General features: G+C 47.8%; 1 protein-coding gene across 1 annotated transcript; it reads left to right on the top strand.

Moving 5' to 3' along the window:
- The first annotated feature begins 6,063 nt into the window (after window positions 1-6,063).
- On the top strand, window positions 6,064-13,290 carry LOC112989514 (glucagon family neuropeptides-like). The gene is made up of 6 exons (XM_026110710.2): window positions 6,064-6,111; window positions 8,421-8,517; window positions 9,522-9,626; window positions 9,887-9,991; window positions 11,398-11,499; window positions 12,890-13,290. The coding sequence occupies exons 2-6, from the start codon at window positions 8,429-8,431 to the stop codon at window positions 12,999-13,001; spliced, it is 513 nt and encodes a 170-aa protein (XP_025966495.1). The 5' UTR covers window positions 6,064-6,111; window positions 8,421-8,428; the 3' UTR covers window positions 13,002-13,290.
- Window positions 13,291-15,786: the final 2,496 nt, after the last annotated feature.

The following is a 15,786-nucleotide window of genomic DNA, read 5'->3' as shown; positions in this document are numbered from 1 at the left end:
CAAGGTGTCTCTGAGAAGAAGAGCAGCCTGGTAGTCCAAAAATCGCTGCAGAAACACAGCTGGGCAGCGGAGAAGCCAGCAGGGGCTGCCACGAATAAACAACAACCTGAGGGCTGGATGGGCTCTCCTGCTGCAAGGCAGGAGCGGTGGTGTCCGCATTATTCCTGAGCAACATTTACCTGGCCTGTCCTTAAAGCTCTCTGGGGATGGAGACTGACTCACCACACTGCTCTTGCAGCCAAAAAGTCTTTTCTGATGTCCACATAGATTTCCTTGAAAGGTGAGAGGAAATTTCTCCCCTTCGCAGCTCAGGACAACACCCTGGAGCACTGAGCTGTGATTTTTGATAGTCCGCCTGCATCCTTCTTAGGGTGCAGGGTCAGGATTGGCCCCACATCTAGCTGTATGACAACATCCTCTCTTCTCCAAAATCTTTTTGCCTTTTCCTTGCCCTACAGGACCACACCACAGAAAAAGGCCGGGCTCATATGCTCTCCTCAAATATTGCCAAATTTGTGGTTAGAGAGACCAGTGGCCTGACCTGATAGGGCGTTTCTTGTGTCCTCCAGCAGTAACTACTTAAAGAGTTTGCACTCAAGGGAAGTGTTACCCATTCACTTTGATGTGGCCCTGCTGGGCAGTTCCTCTAAGGTTTCCTGTAGGTATGGGTGCTCTAGCATATGTGGCACTCCTGCAGCCGCAGACACTGCCACCAACAGTAGATTTAATGGGCATGGAGATGATAATTCCTTGGAGACAGATGATTACAGGCTTCCCTTTGATCTCTGTAGACCAAAATTCCCTAGGAGTAGCTTCAGATACCAGCCCAAAAGCCCTGACCAGCCCTGTCACATTTCCAGGTGCCTGATTTTTTCCAGAGATGCCTGAATTTCTTTGAATTTCTTTCCTGAGGCACGTGCTGTCCTGCCCCTGCCTTTGCAGTTTGGGCTGCTCCGAAGCTGTACAAGCTAAGCATCCCGTTGCCCATCTCACCGATGTGCAGTTTTCTCCTGAGGATGTCCGATGCAGCTCGAGCCCCGGGATGCAGACAGTCCTCATAACTGCAGCCAGAGCCATGGCTGGGGCTTCACCTTCGGCCATGGTGTTGCTGATGGACCACCCACCTTCTGTCCTGCAGAGAAGACAGGTACAGGTGGGGAGGCAGGACCACTATGGCCCTGCACGTTTCCAGTGACAGTGATACCCATATTTCCAGCCGGCTGTTTTCTTTCTCTGATTTCCCTGTCCTGCAGCTCCCAAGCCTGGCCATGATGGCTCAGCATTTCAAAACCTGCAAGACCTCTAAAACCTTGTTCAAATGATGATTTTTCCAGTGAGCCTTAGAAGACACCTCAGGCAAAATCTCTCCTTTACCTTTCCCTGCAGCTGCGTAAGCTTTTTTAGAGTTTTCTTATGTGTCTGTGCCCATCTCATCAACATATTTAACATAGTTATAGGATCCTGCCTTTCACATTGAGGGTTTGGTGCCCCTTTGGTTCCCTTGTAGAGAGGAGTAAAAGGACCTTCCTCTATGCCAGTCTCAGCTTTGACACCTTTGGGAGGGGGGGTCCAGCTTGTGCTCGCTAGCATTTAGGTACCCCTTCGGGTGATTTTAGTGCTCCTATTCGTTGTCCGCAGGTCCAGCTTGCCTCTCCTGGGGTCAGGACCCCCACGGGCTGGTTGCCTCCAAGCAGTGCTGTGCCAGCTGCTCACTGTCGTCTCTGGAAATGGGGCTCAGTCCTACGGATGGTGAAACCAAGCTGCAGGCAGACTAAGCATCTTGGCCAAGGTCCTGCACAGCCTCAGTGTCGAAGTGGGGATGGACTCCCGTTTCGTAATGCTTGCTCCCCGCCGTACGCGAGGATGTCCCCGGCGGAGGGGTGGCACGCAGCTACTCACGGCTGAGCAGGAGCCGTGAATAGCTCTGCTCACTGCCCTTGCACCCGTGGCCAGTGGATTTACTTAATGCTGCTCACAGCAGGTCTCTCCGTGCTGTGCGTGTCAGTCAGCAGCAAGCCTAAGCGCAAGTGACTGCGCAAAGCTCCCAGCAGCTTTACTCCTGGGGACGTCCTCAGGGCAGCTCACCTTCTGCTTAGGGATGATGCCAAGATTCACAGGCCCCTTCTTCCTCCTGCCTCAGAACATCTCTCTCCGTGCTCTTCCAGAGGTGTTGATGCACGGCCTCAGAGCTCCTTAGGTGGCCCTTAAATGTTGTTCTACATCCCACAAATGCTGTTCTGTGTCCCACAAATGCTGTGCTATGGCCCCAAAGATGCTGCTGCGTTGTAGTGCTCAGGTCCGTAGGGAGAGGGCAGTGACTCACACATCTATTTGGTGCTGTTTGCCTGCTCAGAGCCTTGGGCTGCTCTAGGATTTCACCAACGTGCTGAGGCAGGGTGTCCTTGAGGTCCTGCTGAGTTCAGGACACTACGGACAAAGGGGAAGGAATATTTCAGGAAGCGCTTTGGACTCCTGCTTTAGAAAGCGGTGAAGCACCTGGAACTGACTGCTGACAGAGCTCCAGTCTCCAGCTTTTTGGGGACACCTGCAGTGATGTGAGATGACCCCCAACCGAACGGTTTACGACTTATATCTTCCCAGAAATCATAAATACCTGAGGTGTGTAACAAGCATCCAGGCTTGGACCACATCTGAGAGCGTCCCAACCTCAATGAACTCATGCCCAACCTGGCTTGCTTCTACCTTAGGCACAAAAGCTGGCCCTGCTCCCTAACCCTGGCTGTTTCTAGCCTACCATGAAAATATCTCCAGCCAAATGCATCCCCTGAACCATCTTCTCCTCATTTTGTGCCCAGCTGAGTGAGAGCAGCTGGGACATTTCTTTTGCTTTTTGGCTAAAGAGATTTTTCCCTGAGCATGCAGATAGCCACGGCTTGAGCTAGCCCTGTGACAGGCCCCATCCTTTCTCAAAGCAGAGCATCCACAAACTCCCCTGTGATACCTCCAGGCAGGTGATCCCCAGCCTTTCTCCCAGCCAGAGACTGAGCCTGGGGGAATATGCATTTGGTTTGGTCCAGGCCCAGGTAAATCACTGGCAACCGAAGGCAAGGATCAGTGCAGCCCTGGCATTTTGCAGCTTTGGGTGAGACAGGGATCAGGTGAGGGCAACAATTTCTGTTTCCTTTGTCATTCTTTCAGTCAGTGACTAGGAGTTTTTCTCTTCAATGATGCTGCACAGCAATGCTGGGTTAGATTACAGTGATTAACAGATGATTTAATCACACCTTTGTGCCTGCTGCTGGCTGCTAGCAAGGGAAGTCTCCACTCCCACTTTGCATGCTCACACAAACAGAAAATGAAAAGAAAAAAAAAAAACAAGGTGCAAATTCACAAAGCTCCAGGCACCTGGTATTACTAAATAGTCCCATCTTTTGTCACTCCTGTCTCAATGCTTACTGGCTCTCACTGAGGCTGATGAGAGCTTAATGTTAATTCTGGTTAAAGGAGAACCAAACTTGTTTCTGGCCTGGGGATTTGTTCTGAGCTCCTGTTCAGGTATAAACAGCAGCTTGCAAAAGCTTTTGGGTCTTCTCGTATGCTTCTAAACTTCCTCGTCAGGGGCCACAGGAGCTTCACTTAAGCTCAAGCCCTTGGTCATTGTCCATGCCATGTTGCAGCAATGCCAGGCCTGGCCTCCCACCTCTCCACCCTGCCAGCCTGAGCCTTTTCACCCTCTGCTGCAGCTAGAAGGCAAAACCATTTTTAGTTACGAGGTAGATATATATGTCAGGTTACTTCACTTTTCCTTCCCGTATCCAAATGCTTTTTCTCTCCTGTAACCCACCCTCTGCTGCCATCGTGGGGCCATTTCATCCAGCATCCTTTCAGCCTCTCCTGTGAGCCGCTTACCAGGTGCAGCGAGGCATTCCCAGCAAAGTGAGTTCCCCAAGAGTCTGGCAGCCCCTTTGAGGCTATTTGTAAAGGTAAGCAAATCACGTTGGTCATTTTTAACTCCCTGTATGTTGTTTGGCTTTCTAATGAATTTTTTTTCCTCCCTGCCTTGCCCCTACAGGGTGTTAAGGAATAGCGAACTGAAACTGTCTAGAGGTAGCTGCTTAGCACAACTTATATAAAACTTGCTTAGCATGAGTAGCTAAACTTGTTGCAGCCTTAGGCCGCACTTAGATAAAATAATGAACTTTTACCTAGGTCAGTAAGAAAAGGGCCTGAGAGCTGGTTCAAGCTGGGAAGATAAGGAAGTTACAAGCAATCTGCATTCCCGCGTCTCACGCTCCGAAAGGGAGGACGTCAAGGCTTTGAAATAAGAGCAGTGCAGGGCATTAGGACCTTGAGGGACAAAGCCTTAGCTCACTGCTGGGGCAGTGTTAATTGTTACGATGCAGAATCACCTCCTCCTCCTCAGGACCTTGAGAGAAAACAGTAAGACCCAACAAGAAACGAAGGTACAACTGTCAGCAGAAACCGCAACAGTGAAGGTGAGGGAGAAAAACAGCCTGCCTAGGAACAACGAGGAGACCCAATAAGGAGCAGGAGACCCCAGACCTAAAAATTAGTATTGGTCTGAACTACCACGTGAGGGGTGGGAAACTTAATTTGGAAAAGCTATAATTGCCCAGGGATTTCTTTGTTCGGGGTCCCTCTTCGGAGGCACTTAGCTCGAGCTCTAATTACTGCATGCACGTCATTAAAATTTAATTATTTAATTTGCTTTGATTTGGCTATGGACTTTTCTGCGGGAACCTAGGGTCGGGCCCTGTTATGGTGGCCGACAAGCCTAATTTCCATAACGAGGGCCTTTCTCAGTTGCGGATGTTTGCACTGGGCAACACTAGGAGCCCCAGCCGAAGCCTGTCACCACTGTACTGGTGTCATATATGAAGGAAGGCTTTAAATGCTAAGAATAGAAATCCAAAGACTGCAGACGTCACCAACGCTATGGGGGGGCTTCCAAAGCTGGGCTGGGTGCTCAGAAGAGCTTTCAGCTGCAGTGGGAGAAGCATGTGACTCAACACATCTGCACCTGGTTTTACAGAGGACAAAATACATTGAATGAGGCCATATCAACACAAAAAAGTGTATCAGAGAGTTAGTGAGGGGTCTGCAAGAGAAATGACAGTGCTAATACTGCTGAAGAAAACAGTTATAAGGGCAACGTTCTACAGGACTCATCGGTGCATGTTTTATTCTTCTAAGGGAAGGATGATGTGGAAAAGCCACATCACTCCCAGCCCTCTAATCGTGGAGATACCCTTCGCTCCCATGAGGAGAAAAGATAAGTAGACAAGAAAAAGTGCAATATAGCTCCTATTTCCCCAGTTGGGAGATAAGCAGATTTATTTATAATGATTAATCCTTCTGAGATACTTTATACAAAATAAAGAAGCAGAGAAAGGGTGCAATCCTATTTTCTCCCTCCCTTTGTACATCACCTTTAGCAGAAGTGCTTGACAGCAGCCAGCTCTAAAGCCCGGTGAAGGCAGGGAGTATATTCAGTGTGTTTCTCATGCAGGTCTATGTATGCTTCTTCCTGTAAAGCTATGATTCGGTCTGGTCTCACCAGACCTCACCATGAAACTGCAACTTGAAAAGCATTGTCCCCTCACGCAGGAGCTGCATCTCGTCCTACTGATCAGTCAATGTTTGTCCTAAAAAAGCCACAAGTTGTTTTGCCAAATAGGAGATACACACATACACTCATTCAATCTTTCTGGTAATTGCAAACAAACCCCGAGCCAGAATTAAAAAAGAAGAACAGAAGATTAAACTCCTATCAAGAGGTAATTAAAGTCAGGAAGAGAGATAATGATGACAATCATAATGGATCAATTGGTCCAGGGATGTTTGTCCAGCAAATTACTGTCATTATGCGCACAGACATTATTACACATCAGCAAAAATATGGTCCATTGAATTGCTGCGAATGACCTGAACAGGTTTACTGAGTAATTAAAAGGAGATTTGAACCCGGCTGCACTATCTGCTGTTAATCATGATTACTCGTTTTACCATCTTTACCCAAGTAATTGCTTCTGATAAGGGCTGCAGATTTATAGGGGGCCATGGAGAGGAGTGGGCCAGTGGCGCATCGCAGCCGTGAGACAGCTGAGAGCCCTGAGTGACCCCGGCGTGGTGAGTACTGCCATGCTGACACAGTCAGCCTGGATGGGCTGCCTTCTCCCTAGGTTCAAGGTTTGGGTGGTGGATTTTGGGCCTCTGTCATACTCCGCCAAGCCATTGCCATGAGGCAATCCATCTCCTGAACAGCAGTGTTGATAATATGTGGGGTTTTCTTCCTCTAGAGCAACCAGAGGAAAGAACAGAGTTCAAACAGCAGCTGGACCAGAGGTGTGTCCAGAAATACATGGTCCTTAGTTTTAGGGAGAGCCTAACAGATGGGCAGGAGCAAGAAGGTGTGTCGGGCTCACAGCACGCGTTTCAGGAAGCTCTCCTGGCAGTAGTGTTGCTTCAGCGTGTTGGGAGACTTGATCTGACAAAGGCCTTGGGTGCAAGCTGATGTTTTAGTAGTCGGATTCGTCTGCTGGAAAGCAGCACGAATGCAGCACAAAGCAATCGTTAGTGACACGCAGAAGTTCCCCAAAAGCCACTGCTCACACCAAGCAAGTCTGATCTGCACATGGAAGAGATTATGTGCAGAAAGGGAAAAGACAAGTTGATCTGCTTGGTCAGTGGCTAGAGACCATCAGGAGAGAGGCTAGAGCTGGGGCTGGGATGTTAAATGGGATGTTAAATACAGTTTCTGAGGACAAACTGTCATGGCCACAGTGAAATCCCTGCAGACACAGGTTGATTCCCAATGCCCATCTCCAGGGGGAAGGTGGATCCATGGTGCTCCAGGAGGACCACAAGCTCTGGCTTGGCACAAGGAAAGCCAAAAACACCAGTTTGAGATCCAGGGGCCAAGGCGTTGTGTGACAGGTTCTTTATAGACTGAGGGACGGGCTCAGTGGGCTGGTTTCACTTCTCTGAGGCTTGGCATGCTCTGGACTCAGGGGCTGGTTTCGTCTCTCCCAAGTGCAGGAGGCAGCACTGTGGAGCCTGTTTTGTCCAGACTCCAACAAGGAACTGACCTTTGAAATGTTATTTTTCTTTTATTAATTTAATCCCCCTCCAAGCCAAAGCAGGCAGGAAGACTGACAACACCAAAAGCATCAGAAGTGGTTGTTAGATGAAGCTTACAGCTCCCTCACCATGAACTTCTCTGCAAAACCTCTCTCCTCTCTGCCCTGCAGCCTCCATTAAACAGCTGTGCCATGGCTTACAGTGATGTCATTTATGTATAAATCCCCCACTCTTGTCATTCCTCTGCCTCTCTCTCCTTATCTTGCAGTATCTCTAGGGTAGAAAACAGTCCCTGTAGGGCTAGAAAGTGTTCAGTAAACTCTGAAAGTCCTTTAATGCTCTTCGAACTGCCTGGTTTCAGACTAGAATAAAACCAAAATGGGAGGACCCTGATTTTGGGTTACCAAGTGCAATATGGGGGTTTCCAGGATGGGAACTAAGAAAGCAAGATTTGCCTCTTCACAAGCAGAAGACCTGAGTATGATCAATTACAGGCATGACCTCTGTGTAATTCCTGGGGGAACGTGAGCACCCTCTTATAGGGGCACATATGCATTTCTGCAGGCAAGAAGAAGAGAGCAAGAAGAGCTTGGGAAATAAAAGTGAAAAATATGCAATGGCTTATGATAGGCAAAATGCAATTTTATTTTTATTTCAACAAGAGAACAACGAAATATGAGATTTTGCTGTTACTGAAGCTGTGTGTTATTTCTTTTTTTTTTCTTCTTGAAAATAAGGTTTGAGGATAAATAGATATCAGCACATGCAAGAGCCCTCCCCCTGTGTGCGGATGAATTATTTTTTGGTACATGCCAATTTTTTTTGTCTGAAAGTTTAGAGAAAAAAAAAGAACAGATTTCTTTTGGGCATCTTCTAGGTATATTAAAGCCTATCTGTGTGGGGTGTTTTGATGAGTGGTTTAAATCCTCTCCCCAAAGGCTCAGCTGTCAGAGGCTTACAGTGGAATGGGCTTTATTCCATGGCATTGTGCCGCTCATGGATTAACTCACACGATACCTCCCTGCATATTTGAGGCACATTATACTGATTTGCAGCAATACTCCGGCACAAACATCATCTTACACAGGCGACCTCAGGCCCATGCTCTGGGGCTGGTAGTGTTGTGAGGGGATAACAGCTGCAAACAACTTAGAACTTCATGGCAACATGATGGATTTGAATGGCTCATCTTTTATATTTTTCAAGAAATACTAGCTTTGTTGGCAGGAATTCCTGCCTGATTTAGTTACACTGGTGTTACTTCTCTAGCCATGCCTTCTATGCGGCATATGAACCACAGCTGGCAAAGAGCAAGGTCATTCATTTTACTGTTCATAAAACTGCATGCTTTGATTTAGGAGACATCATGCTTTCCGTGATGACTGGTCTGTGGAGGCTAATTATTCCCATGATTGTCCTATCGCACTTCTCGGCATCTCTTCCATCCTGGGAGAGGTAAGCAGTTCTCGTGCCTCTGCTTCCTTTCTCTCCATGGCTTTCTCTTCAAAGAATCCGCTAGCTAGAAAGCCAGCTTTTTATCTTCCATCCAGGAGAAAAAACAAGACCACCAAACAGATCAGACTACAATAAAAAAAGATACTTTTGAGCCTGTTTTCCTACTAGGTGTTTATGCAGGCTGGTAGAGGTGGATGTTTCTGTCTCAAATAGCCCAGTCCTGCAAAGAAGTAACTGCGAATAGACAACCTTGTTAGTCCACCAGCTCACAAGGCTGAATGTAAATCTTAAGCAGGATTCATTTCTCCTCCTGCTTGTGCAGGAGCAATTAAAACACAGAGAGACTAAAGGAGTCAGGCAGGAGGAGGACAGAGCTGAGACTCCTTTGCAGCCCTCCCACAGCCGCAACCAGTGCTTGGCCCGGCTGCCCTCACCCCATTCTCCATGCAGACCTACACACACACACACACACACACACACACACACACACACACACACACACACGCATGCAAGGGGTCTCTTGAGTAGCTGATCCAGATCAATAGCTGGATCCCAGACCTTTTATCCTACTCTTGGGCTAGTCTGACTTGCAATTTGCTAGCTCTGGTTGAACCTCACCAAGGTTATGAGCCTTCCTTCCAATGGCCCATCAGTTACCAAAGAGTGCTGCTGTTCAGTACCGTCACCATTAACTACCTGTTACTCAAGGGTTGTGTATCCGAGGGTGTTTAATTAATTACTTCTCCTGTCTCTTGTCCTAGTTTTTATACCAAACAGCTGTTGACCAGACATCCTCACATTCCCATATCTTCATGATAAAGTAATGACTTTAGTAAGAGGAGATTCAGGTGGTTTTGCTATATGATGGTTAAACCTCTATAGGATTTGCTTTTCTGTGAAACTTTGCCAAATTGACTTAGTTCTTGCCAATCCTTGCTTAGGACCCTCCTCCTTGAGGGTGAAGTTTTAAATGCCCATCCGTTTTTCCTCTTCTAACTTCCCAGGACTGAGAGACATGCTGATGGGCTCTTCCACAGCGAGCTCAGCAAGATGAATGGCAATGCCTATGTGCAGCAGCTAGTCAAACACCTAGTAGGCCTCAAGGAGAGGTAAGGAGGAGCCAAACCCACCCTCCCAGGGCAGGGCCACCTCCAATGGGAGATGTGACCTCAGCCAAGGGGGATGCTCATGGGGCTGAGCTGCTTCCAGCTCCAGAACCAGCCCCAGCACTGGCCTCATCTGGAGGATGCCCAAGATGAGAAGAGACAGCAGGGGAGGGATACCAGAGCCTTGGGACAGGTCCCACATCTCATGGCTGGGGGGAGCAGCCACTGGGTGGTCTTATGACCCTTTTTTTTCCCCACTGCAGGTCCCAGAGGCACTCAGATGGGCTGTTTACCAGTGAATACAGCAAGATGAGAGGAAAGGCTCAGGTTCAGAAGTTCATTCAAAATCTCATGGGCCGCAAGCGCAGGTAAAACCTTTGCCTCCTGGGAAATGGGGACATGACTTGGAGCTGTTCAGCCTTCCTCCACCCTTGAGAAAGCCTCCACACAAGCTTCAGGGAGAGAGTTCTCATCTCCAGGGAAAGAGGGTGGCATGGCCAGTGGTTTGGGAAATCCAAGGCAAGAGCAAGAGGGCTGGGGCTTGGTCTCCTCCTGCCAGCCTGTGCCGTGAGCTGCTGTGCAATAGCAGAGATGTGCCACCAGCTTGCCCTGCCCGTTGCAGTAGGACACAGACCTTCTCACTGAGGCTACTTCTTAGCATAAGGCAACATTTTCTATTGTATATGGTGGTACTGAGCCTTATCTGCAGGGGATGGAACTTCAGATCACACATTGGGGTTTTTTGTTTGCATTTTGGTTTAATTTTTCAGAGAAAGTGCAGGTGACTTACCCATTTCAAATAAAGCATTTGGGAAAAGTGGCACCATAGCAGAATGCATAAGAGCTCTGAGTTTCATAGTCCCCATCCATGGTTCTTGTTGCCCAACTGGTCATGCTTTAGACAAAATTATATATATGGCAGACTGGATCTTTCAACCAGCCAAAGTACAGGGTGACTAGCTCCCGCAGAAGCCATACATGCAAGCACAGCATCAGTTGTATCATGTGGCACTCATTGCAATATTATTATCCACATCTCTCCTTGCTACTGATCTGTTATGAAGGGATAACATTGCCTGGAAAGGTCTCCTTCAGGCTTGGTCCTTCCTTCAAGGTAGAGATGTAGCACATTGGTTCCTTCCCATCTGTGCAGGGTGCTTTGATATTTTCTGGGACATGCACCACTAAGGAAATCCTGGCAGATGCAGTAGATTTTTAATTTCCAGATGCTGGAAGAAGGGGTAGATCCACGGGCTGAAGGGCATGTCCATAACGGCTAACAAAGCAGCGTGCAAGTGCATATTAAAATCTGTCCCTTTGTCATGAGCCAAGTGGGAAGGAAGAACTTTTTAAAATGCTTTCAATATTTGCAACAGGTCAAAAGCCAGCAGTTTCCCTCAGACTCCTGGGGAAAGTGGAGCTTTCTTGGAGTCTGGGTCTTCAGAATAAATCAAGCTGATGGTTTCTTGAGCTTGAGCTAACCCAGTGAGGGTAGTCCATGACTTACCTTGCACATGCTGTCACAAGTGATTCGCGGGCATGCAAACAAAAAAAGTACTTAAAGAGCATCTGAGCCTGATTTGAAGAGGATACTTGTTTTTCTTCCAGCAGGGCTGAAGTGACAATCAGCGAGTTAACAGAGCATGGCCATATGACCGTGGAGCAGGCCATTGGCAGGTGAACCTGCCTTCCAGACAGCGGTGCTGCTTTACAGCTGTGGTGGTTACGCTCTTTGGTTTATTTATTGTTTTTAATTTTTCCTTGTCTAAACCAGCTCTCCAGGCCCAGTCAATGCAGATGTGCTGGGGAGAGAGGAGGACAACAGCCATGAGGATCTTTGTTTTATGTGGCTGTACCAGAGCTTTCTGAACACCAGGTAGGTGGGACACTTTCATACCTCTACAGCCCTCACTGCCACAGTATTGAAGCCAGAAAAGGACTTTTAGTAACTTGTTAATGCCTAGTTTTGGCCCCAAGTGCAGAAGCCTTATGTAATGCAGCACTCCAGGTGCCTGCAGATCCTTGCGCCACAGCTGTGGGAATCACAAGGGCTCAGCTGGCATCCTCAAAAATATCTGCCCTGCTGAGTGAAGGGCCAGGGTGGAAGATTTAGAAAATTGTGCATGTTTTAAGATCCCTTCTGCCTCCTCCCCCATCACCTGGTGCTGTGTTGGGGACTGTCATTCCTGAAATGTGGCTCTCCATCAGGCAGTTTTGTGTCTACTGACGCTCTGCCAACAACCGCACTCCCAGGCTTGCACAGCTAGCAAAGAAAACGCTACAGTCTGACTGCAAGGTGGCATGTGGCTCAATCTCAGTTTTTGATTTCCATGCCAGTGTTCAGGGTAATCTCTACTCCTGTGTGCCAAGCACAGCTGGCATTCAGTTTTGCCTTCTCTAAAGCAAAGTTGACATTAAGATTTGCAGGTAAGAAGCACCACATAAAAGCTAGTTATTAAAAATAATATAACCCAGGGAGGTGAAACAAGATCTTTTTCTAATTGCAAAGTTGTCAGCCTGGATGAAAACAATGGTGCATCGCATTAGGAAACCTGATCTAACAGTTAAAATAGAAAGCATTTGCTACCCTGTCTTGATTCAGTTACACTGAATTTACTTTTCTGCTCTATCACTCAAATTTATCAAGCCATCCATACTACCATAGTAATGATTTCATTGTGTTTTTCTGTTTAGCACTTAATTTCTTCCAGAAGTAGACAGACGGGCTTGTTTTTGAGAACTGAGATACCTGAAGACAGTTCCTGAGGGGTCGTAGAACCCTTCTAGGAGATATTCAAGGTGGGACGTATCCCACCTAACTTTAACAGTGTATGATGAAGTGTCCAGTCTGGGACTGTCTTTGCTCCTGCTCTAGTCAGGAGGAGAAAAAGGGGCCCTTTCTCTTAAATACACCTCTCAGGATGGGCTGTCCCAGTATCTGGACATGTCCATCTCTTCCCAGTGACTAATTGCTATCAATTACACACCTCACTATTAAATGGCTAAAATCAGGAGGAATAAGCCAGCTCTTAGTGCCTGTGGTCCACACTGCCCTGAGAATAAGCAGGGATGATAACATCAACAGCCTTTCCCATGCATTTGAGTTTGTATGGTACCTGGCAGCTGGCAGCTGTAATCTGGGTCCCTCTGTCGAATGTCTGCTCCCTAGAGTCATCTCTGGGCTTTGCAAGGCACCTCATCACACCTTCCACAGTGAAGTCTCCTGGTAATAACAAACTATCACCCGTCTTTTTCCCTCCTGACAGCCACTCAAACAGTGATGCCAGGGAAGCTGCTGCAGTTACCAGCCAGTACATTTGTCCCATCTCCAAGCAGCTGGTTGCAGAGATGAAGGAAGATGCAGACAGTTTTGACTAGAGGTGTCAAAAACAGCCAAAGATACGGCTTTGCATGTACATAGCCTTGCAAATAAACAAGGAAGTTGTTGAATTTTGCTTAGGGGAGGCTCTTGAGATCAACAAATAAATAACATTAAATTCTGGAAAGCAGCCAAAAAACAATGAAACCACTTAGGTAAGCAAGAGTAAAATATATGTTAGTGTGAGTTGGTGTCAGTGGATGGAGCCTGAACGAAGCACATCACTTCCACCGTGTGTTAGCATCTGGCTGCCTGCTTCTGAAGACTAATAAAGATTTGTTAGCTATGCCTGTGCTTTGGCTGATCTTTGGGGAACAGTAATGAGGGTGGTACCAAGATTATTAGATTTTGGATGATTAGAAATGCCAGGTGGCAGGGAGAAGGATTTTGCCATGCTTTCCCCGCTGACGTACAGAGGCATGTTAGGGCTACGCAAGGCTCTGGCCACATCTTTGGTGGCTGTGGCTCAGCCCACCAGTGTCAGCAGGATGGGTTTGGGATATATGTCTGCTGAGAACCTGTCTCTTTGTGCAGTTCCATTGCTGGGAAATGGATAGGCAAGCGGTACCCAGATGTGCCCATTATTCACATTTATTTGGGCCAGGGTGAAAAATAGGGGCACACTCACCTATACAAAAAAGTCAGCATCAGTGCTTTCATTTAGCAGAAACTCAGCCAGGTGCTTGATTTTACTGCAAGGAAATACGAGGGCTGAGCAATATAGAGATGCACTGCATATATTGTTCCCATTTCTTTCTGCCCTCATATTTACCGATCCAGCCTTCTCATAGCCGGTAAAGACAAAGCACCACTGAAAGGAGTTTTCACCCACCATTTAAAGAGATTTGTACACTATCCCTTTGGCACATTGCCTGACAGATTCCCTACTCTGATATAGCAGGGACTCCACCTTTCCTGTAAAACCAATGCATTTTGAAGACCAGCTCTAAACAAAAGGTATCTTCAGTTGCGATCATGTGTGCCTACCAAGAAACTGCTCAGTCCGCTCTGCATCTCCAGGTTTTCACTATGTATGAAGTACCCAACATCTGCAAGGCATCAGCCCGTCCCAAATGTTCATCCCACTCCCTTACTGTGATGCTGAAATGCTGCTCCCCCATCTCATGGGCCTCGGCATTTGTCTCTTTTGGCCCATAGGAAATCTCTGCTAGGAAAGAGACCTCTGGGAAGATGTATGGAGGGAGTCTGGACGGTCTGTATTTTATTAAGCCATAATGGCCACCTGGCTAAAATGCGGTATCTAAGATCTTTTCCAGAGCAACTGGGATTTTAAAAGGAACAGTGAGAATGGCTACCACCTTCCTCTTCCTACACAAGGCGCGGGTTCAAAACAACAGTGTCTCTTTGCACAGCAGGTGACCAAATGCCTTGCCGCATGATACTTGTCTTGGAAACACTCACACAGGCTCAGAAATAGGCAGGGCGAGATGATGGAATAACATGTTATTGAGGGTTCAGGAAACTGCTGAGGTGCAAATAGGTGGAGCCTGGATGGAGATTCAAGGGAGCATCCCAGCAAAGAGCTACTAGCTGAAGGGGACCTGCCTCATCCTTACAGCCTTCCTGGGTGATCACTGGGCTGTGGCTGACCTTGGTCACCATCTCCAGATCTGCTCTACTCACCTTGCCTGGGTACTGTTGGTTGGTTGGAAATAGCATGATTATCTCAGAAATGATAACCAACTAACTCAGCCCCAGTGACTTAAAAAGGATGTAGCTCCTTCCTTTGCTATCCAAAGGAAAGAGCAGCCAAGACAGCTTGATCTGCACTGAAACCTTTGCCATTTTCAGAAATAAGGTTAAGACATTTGAGGGCTGGCTTTTTAATTTGAAAAAAAAAGAAGTCCTTTTCAGGACAGCAGATGCTTTCTGCACACTCTTGTCTTTTGGAGGGCCCCTGTTGCCCTTTCGGTAGGAAATGCTCCTAGACCTTTCAGATCACCCCTATGTCTCTTCCTCCCAAACCATTTTTAAGGTGGGACTGTGACATGCCTCCCCTTCCCCTCTCTTTGCCCTGAACATGAGCCTTTCTGGCAGCAGATACTCCCGCTGCTGGGTGTGTGCAGCGCCCAGCACACCACGGGATAAACACCAGGGCCGTCTTCCTTCCAGATCCTCCCCCAGAAAACGGCAGCTTTCTGGAGTGAGGAAAACCCTTCCTCCCGCAAAGACTGCGGCACACACCTTCCCCATCTGTGTCGCAGGAGGGAGCGCTGACAGCACCAGTGCCAGCTGAGCGAGCAGGGACAGGGAAAGCCGTGCAGACATCCCGGCCTGTGGCACAAAGGCATGTTCCTCTGCCAAAGGGCTTGTCGCACGTGAGCGAGTCTCCATCTAGTAAAGGCAAGAGAGGGATCAGGGGAAGTTATTTCATTTGCTTCTCTGTGACCACCTGGCAACAAGGCGTCCCTTCTCCTTGCCACTACCTGCTTACCCAGGAACGGGCTAGCCGTGCCCCGTACAGTGAAATAAAACAGAGAAAGGGAGGTTCTGGCCCTTCATTTGTGGATAGGGAAATGAGGCACAAAGGTTGAACAGTTTAACGGAAGTCCCACCTATAGAAATGATAGCACAGTAAGGCACTAAACTGCACTGGTTGTCAGCTTGGTGCTTTCTGCACAGCACCACCTTGCTTTCTAACCCTTCTTTTTCACCGTAAAACCAGAACCTCTGAGCAAGCAACAGGACTCAGCTGAGCACTTAGTCATCCAAAGCAGCCCCAGCCTTTTGTCCTCTCCCACAAATAGCCCCTCTGCACTGGAA

Source organism: Dromaius novaehollandiae, chromosome 5 (assembly GCF_036370855.1).
Source record: "Dromaius novaehollandiae isolate bDroNov1 chromosome 5, bDroNov1.hap1, whole genome shotgun sequence".
In the NCBI taxonomy this organism is placed as follows: domain Eukaryota; kingdom Metazoa; phylum Chordata; class Aves; order Casuariiformes; family Dromaiidae; genus Dromaius; species Dromaius novaehollandiae.
This window is presented reverse-complemented; position numbering and strand designations above follow the sequence as displayed.

Excerpts from the sequence above, each read along its gene's own strand:
- LOC112989514 (XM_026110710.2), top strand. The coding sequence starts at position 8,429 with ATGCTTTCCGTGATGACTGGTCTGTGGAGGCTAATTATTCCCATGATT. Across the intron at positions 8,518-9,521 it reads TCTCTTCCATCCTGGGAGAG|GACTGAGAGACATGCTGATG; the intron begins GTAAGCAGTTCT and ends CTAACTTCCCAG. Across the intron at positions 9,992-11,397 it reads CTCATGGGCCGCAAGCGCAG|CTCTCCAGGCCCAGTCAATG; the intron begins GTAAAACCTTTG and ends TGTCTAAACCAG.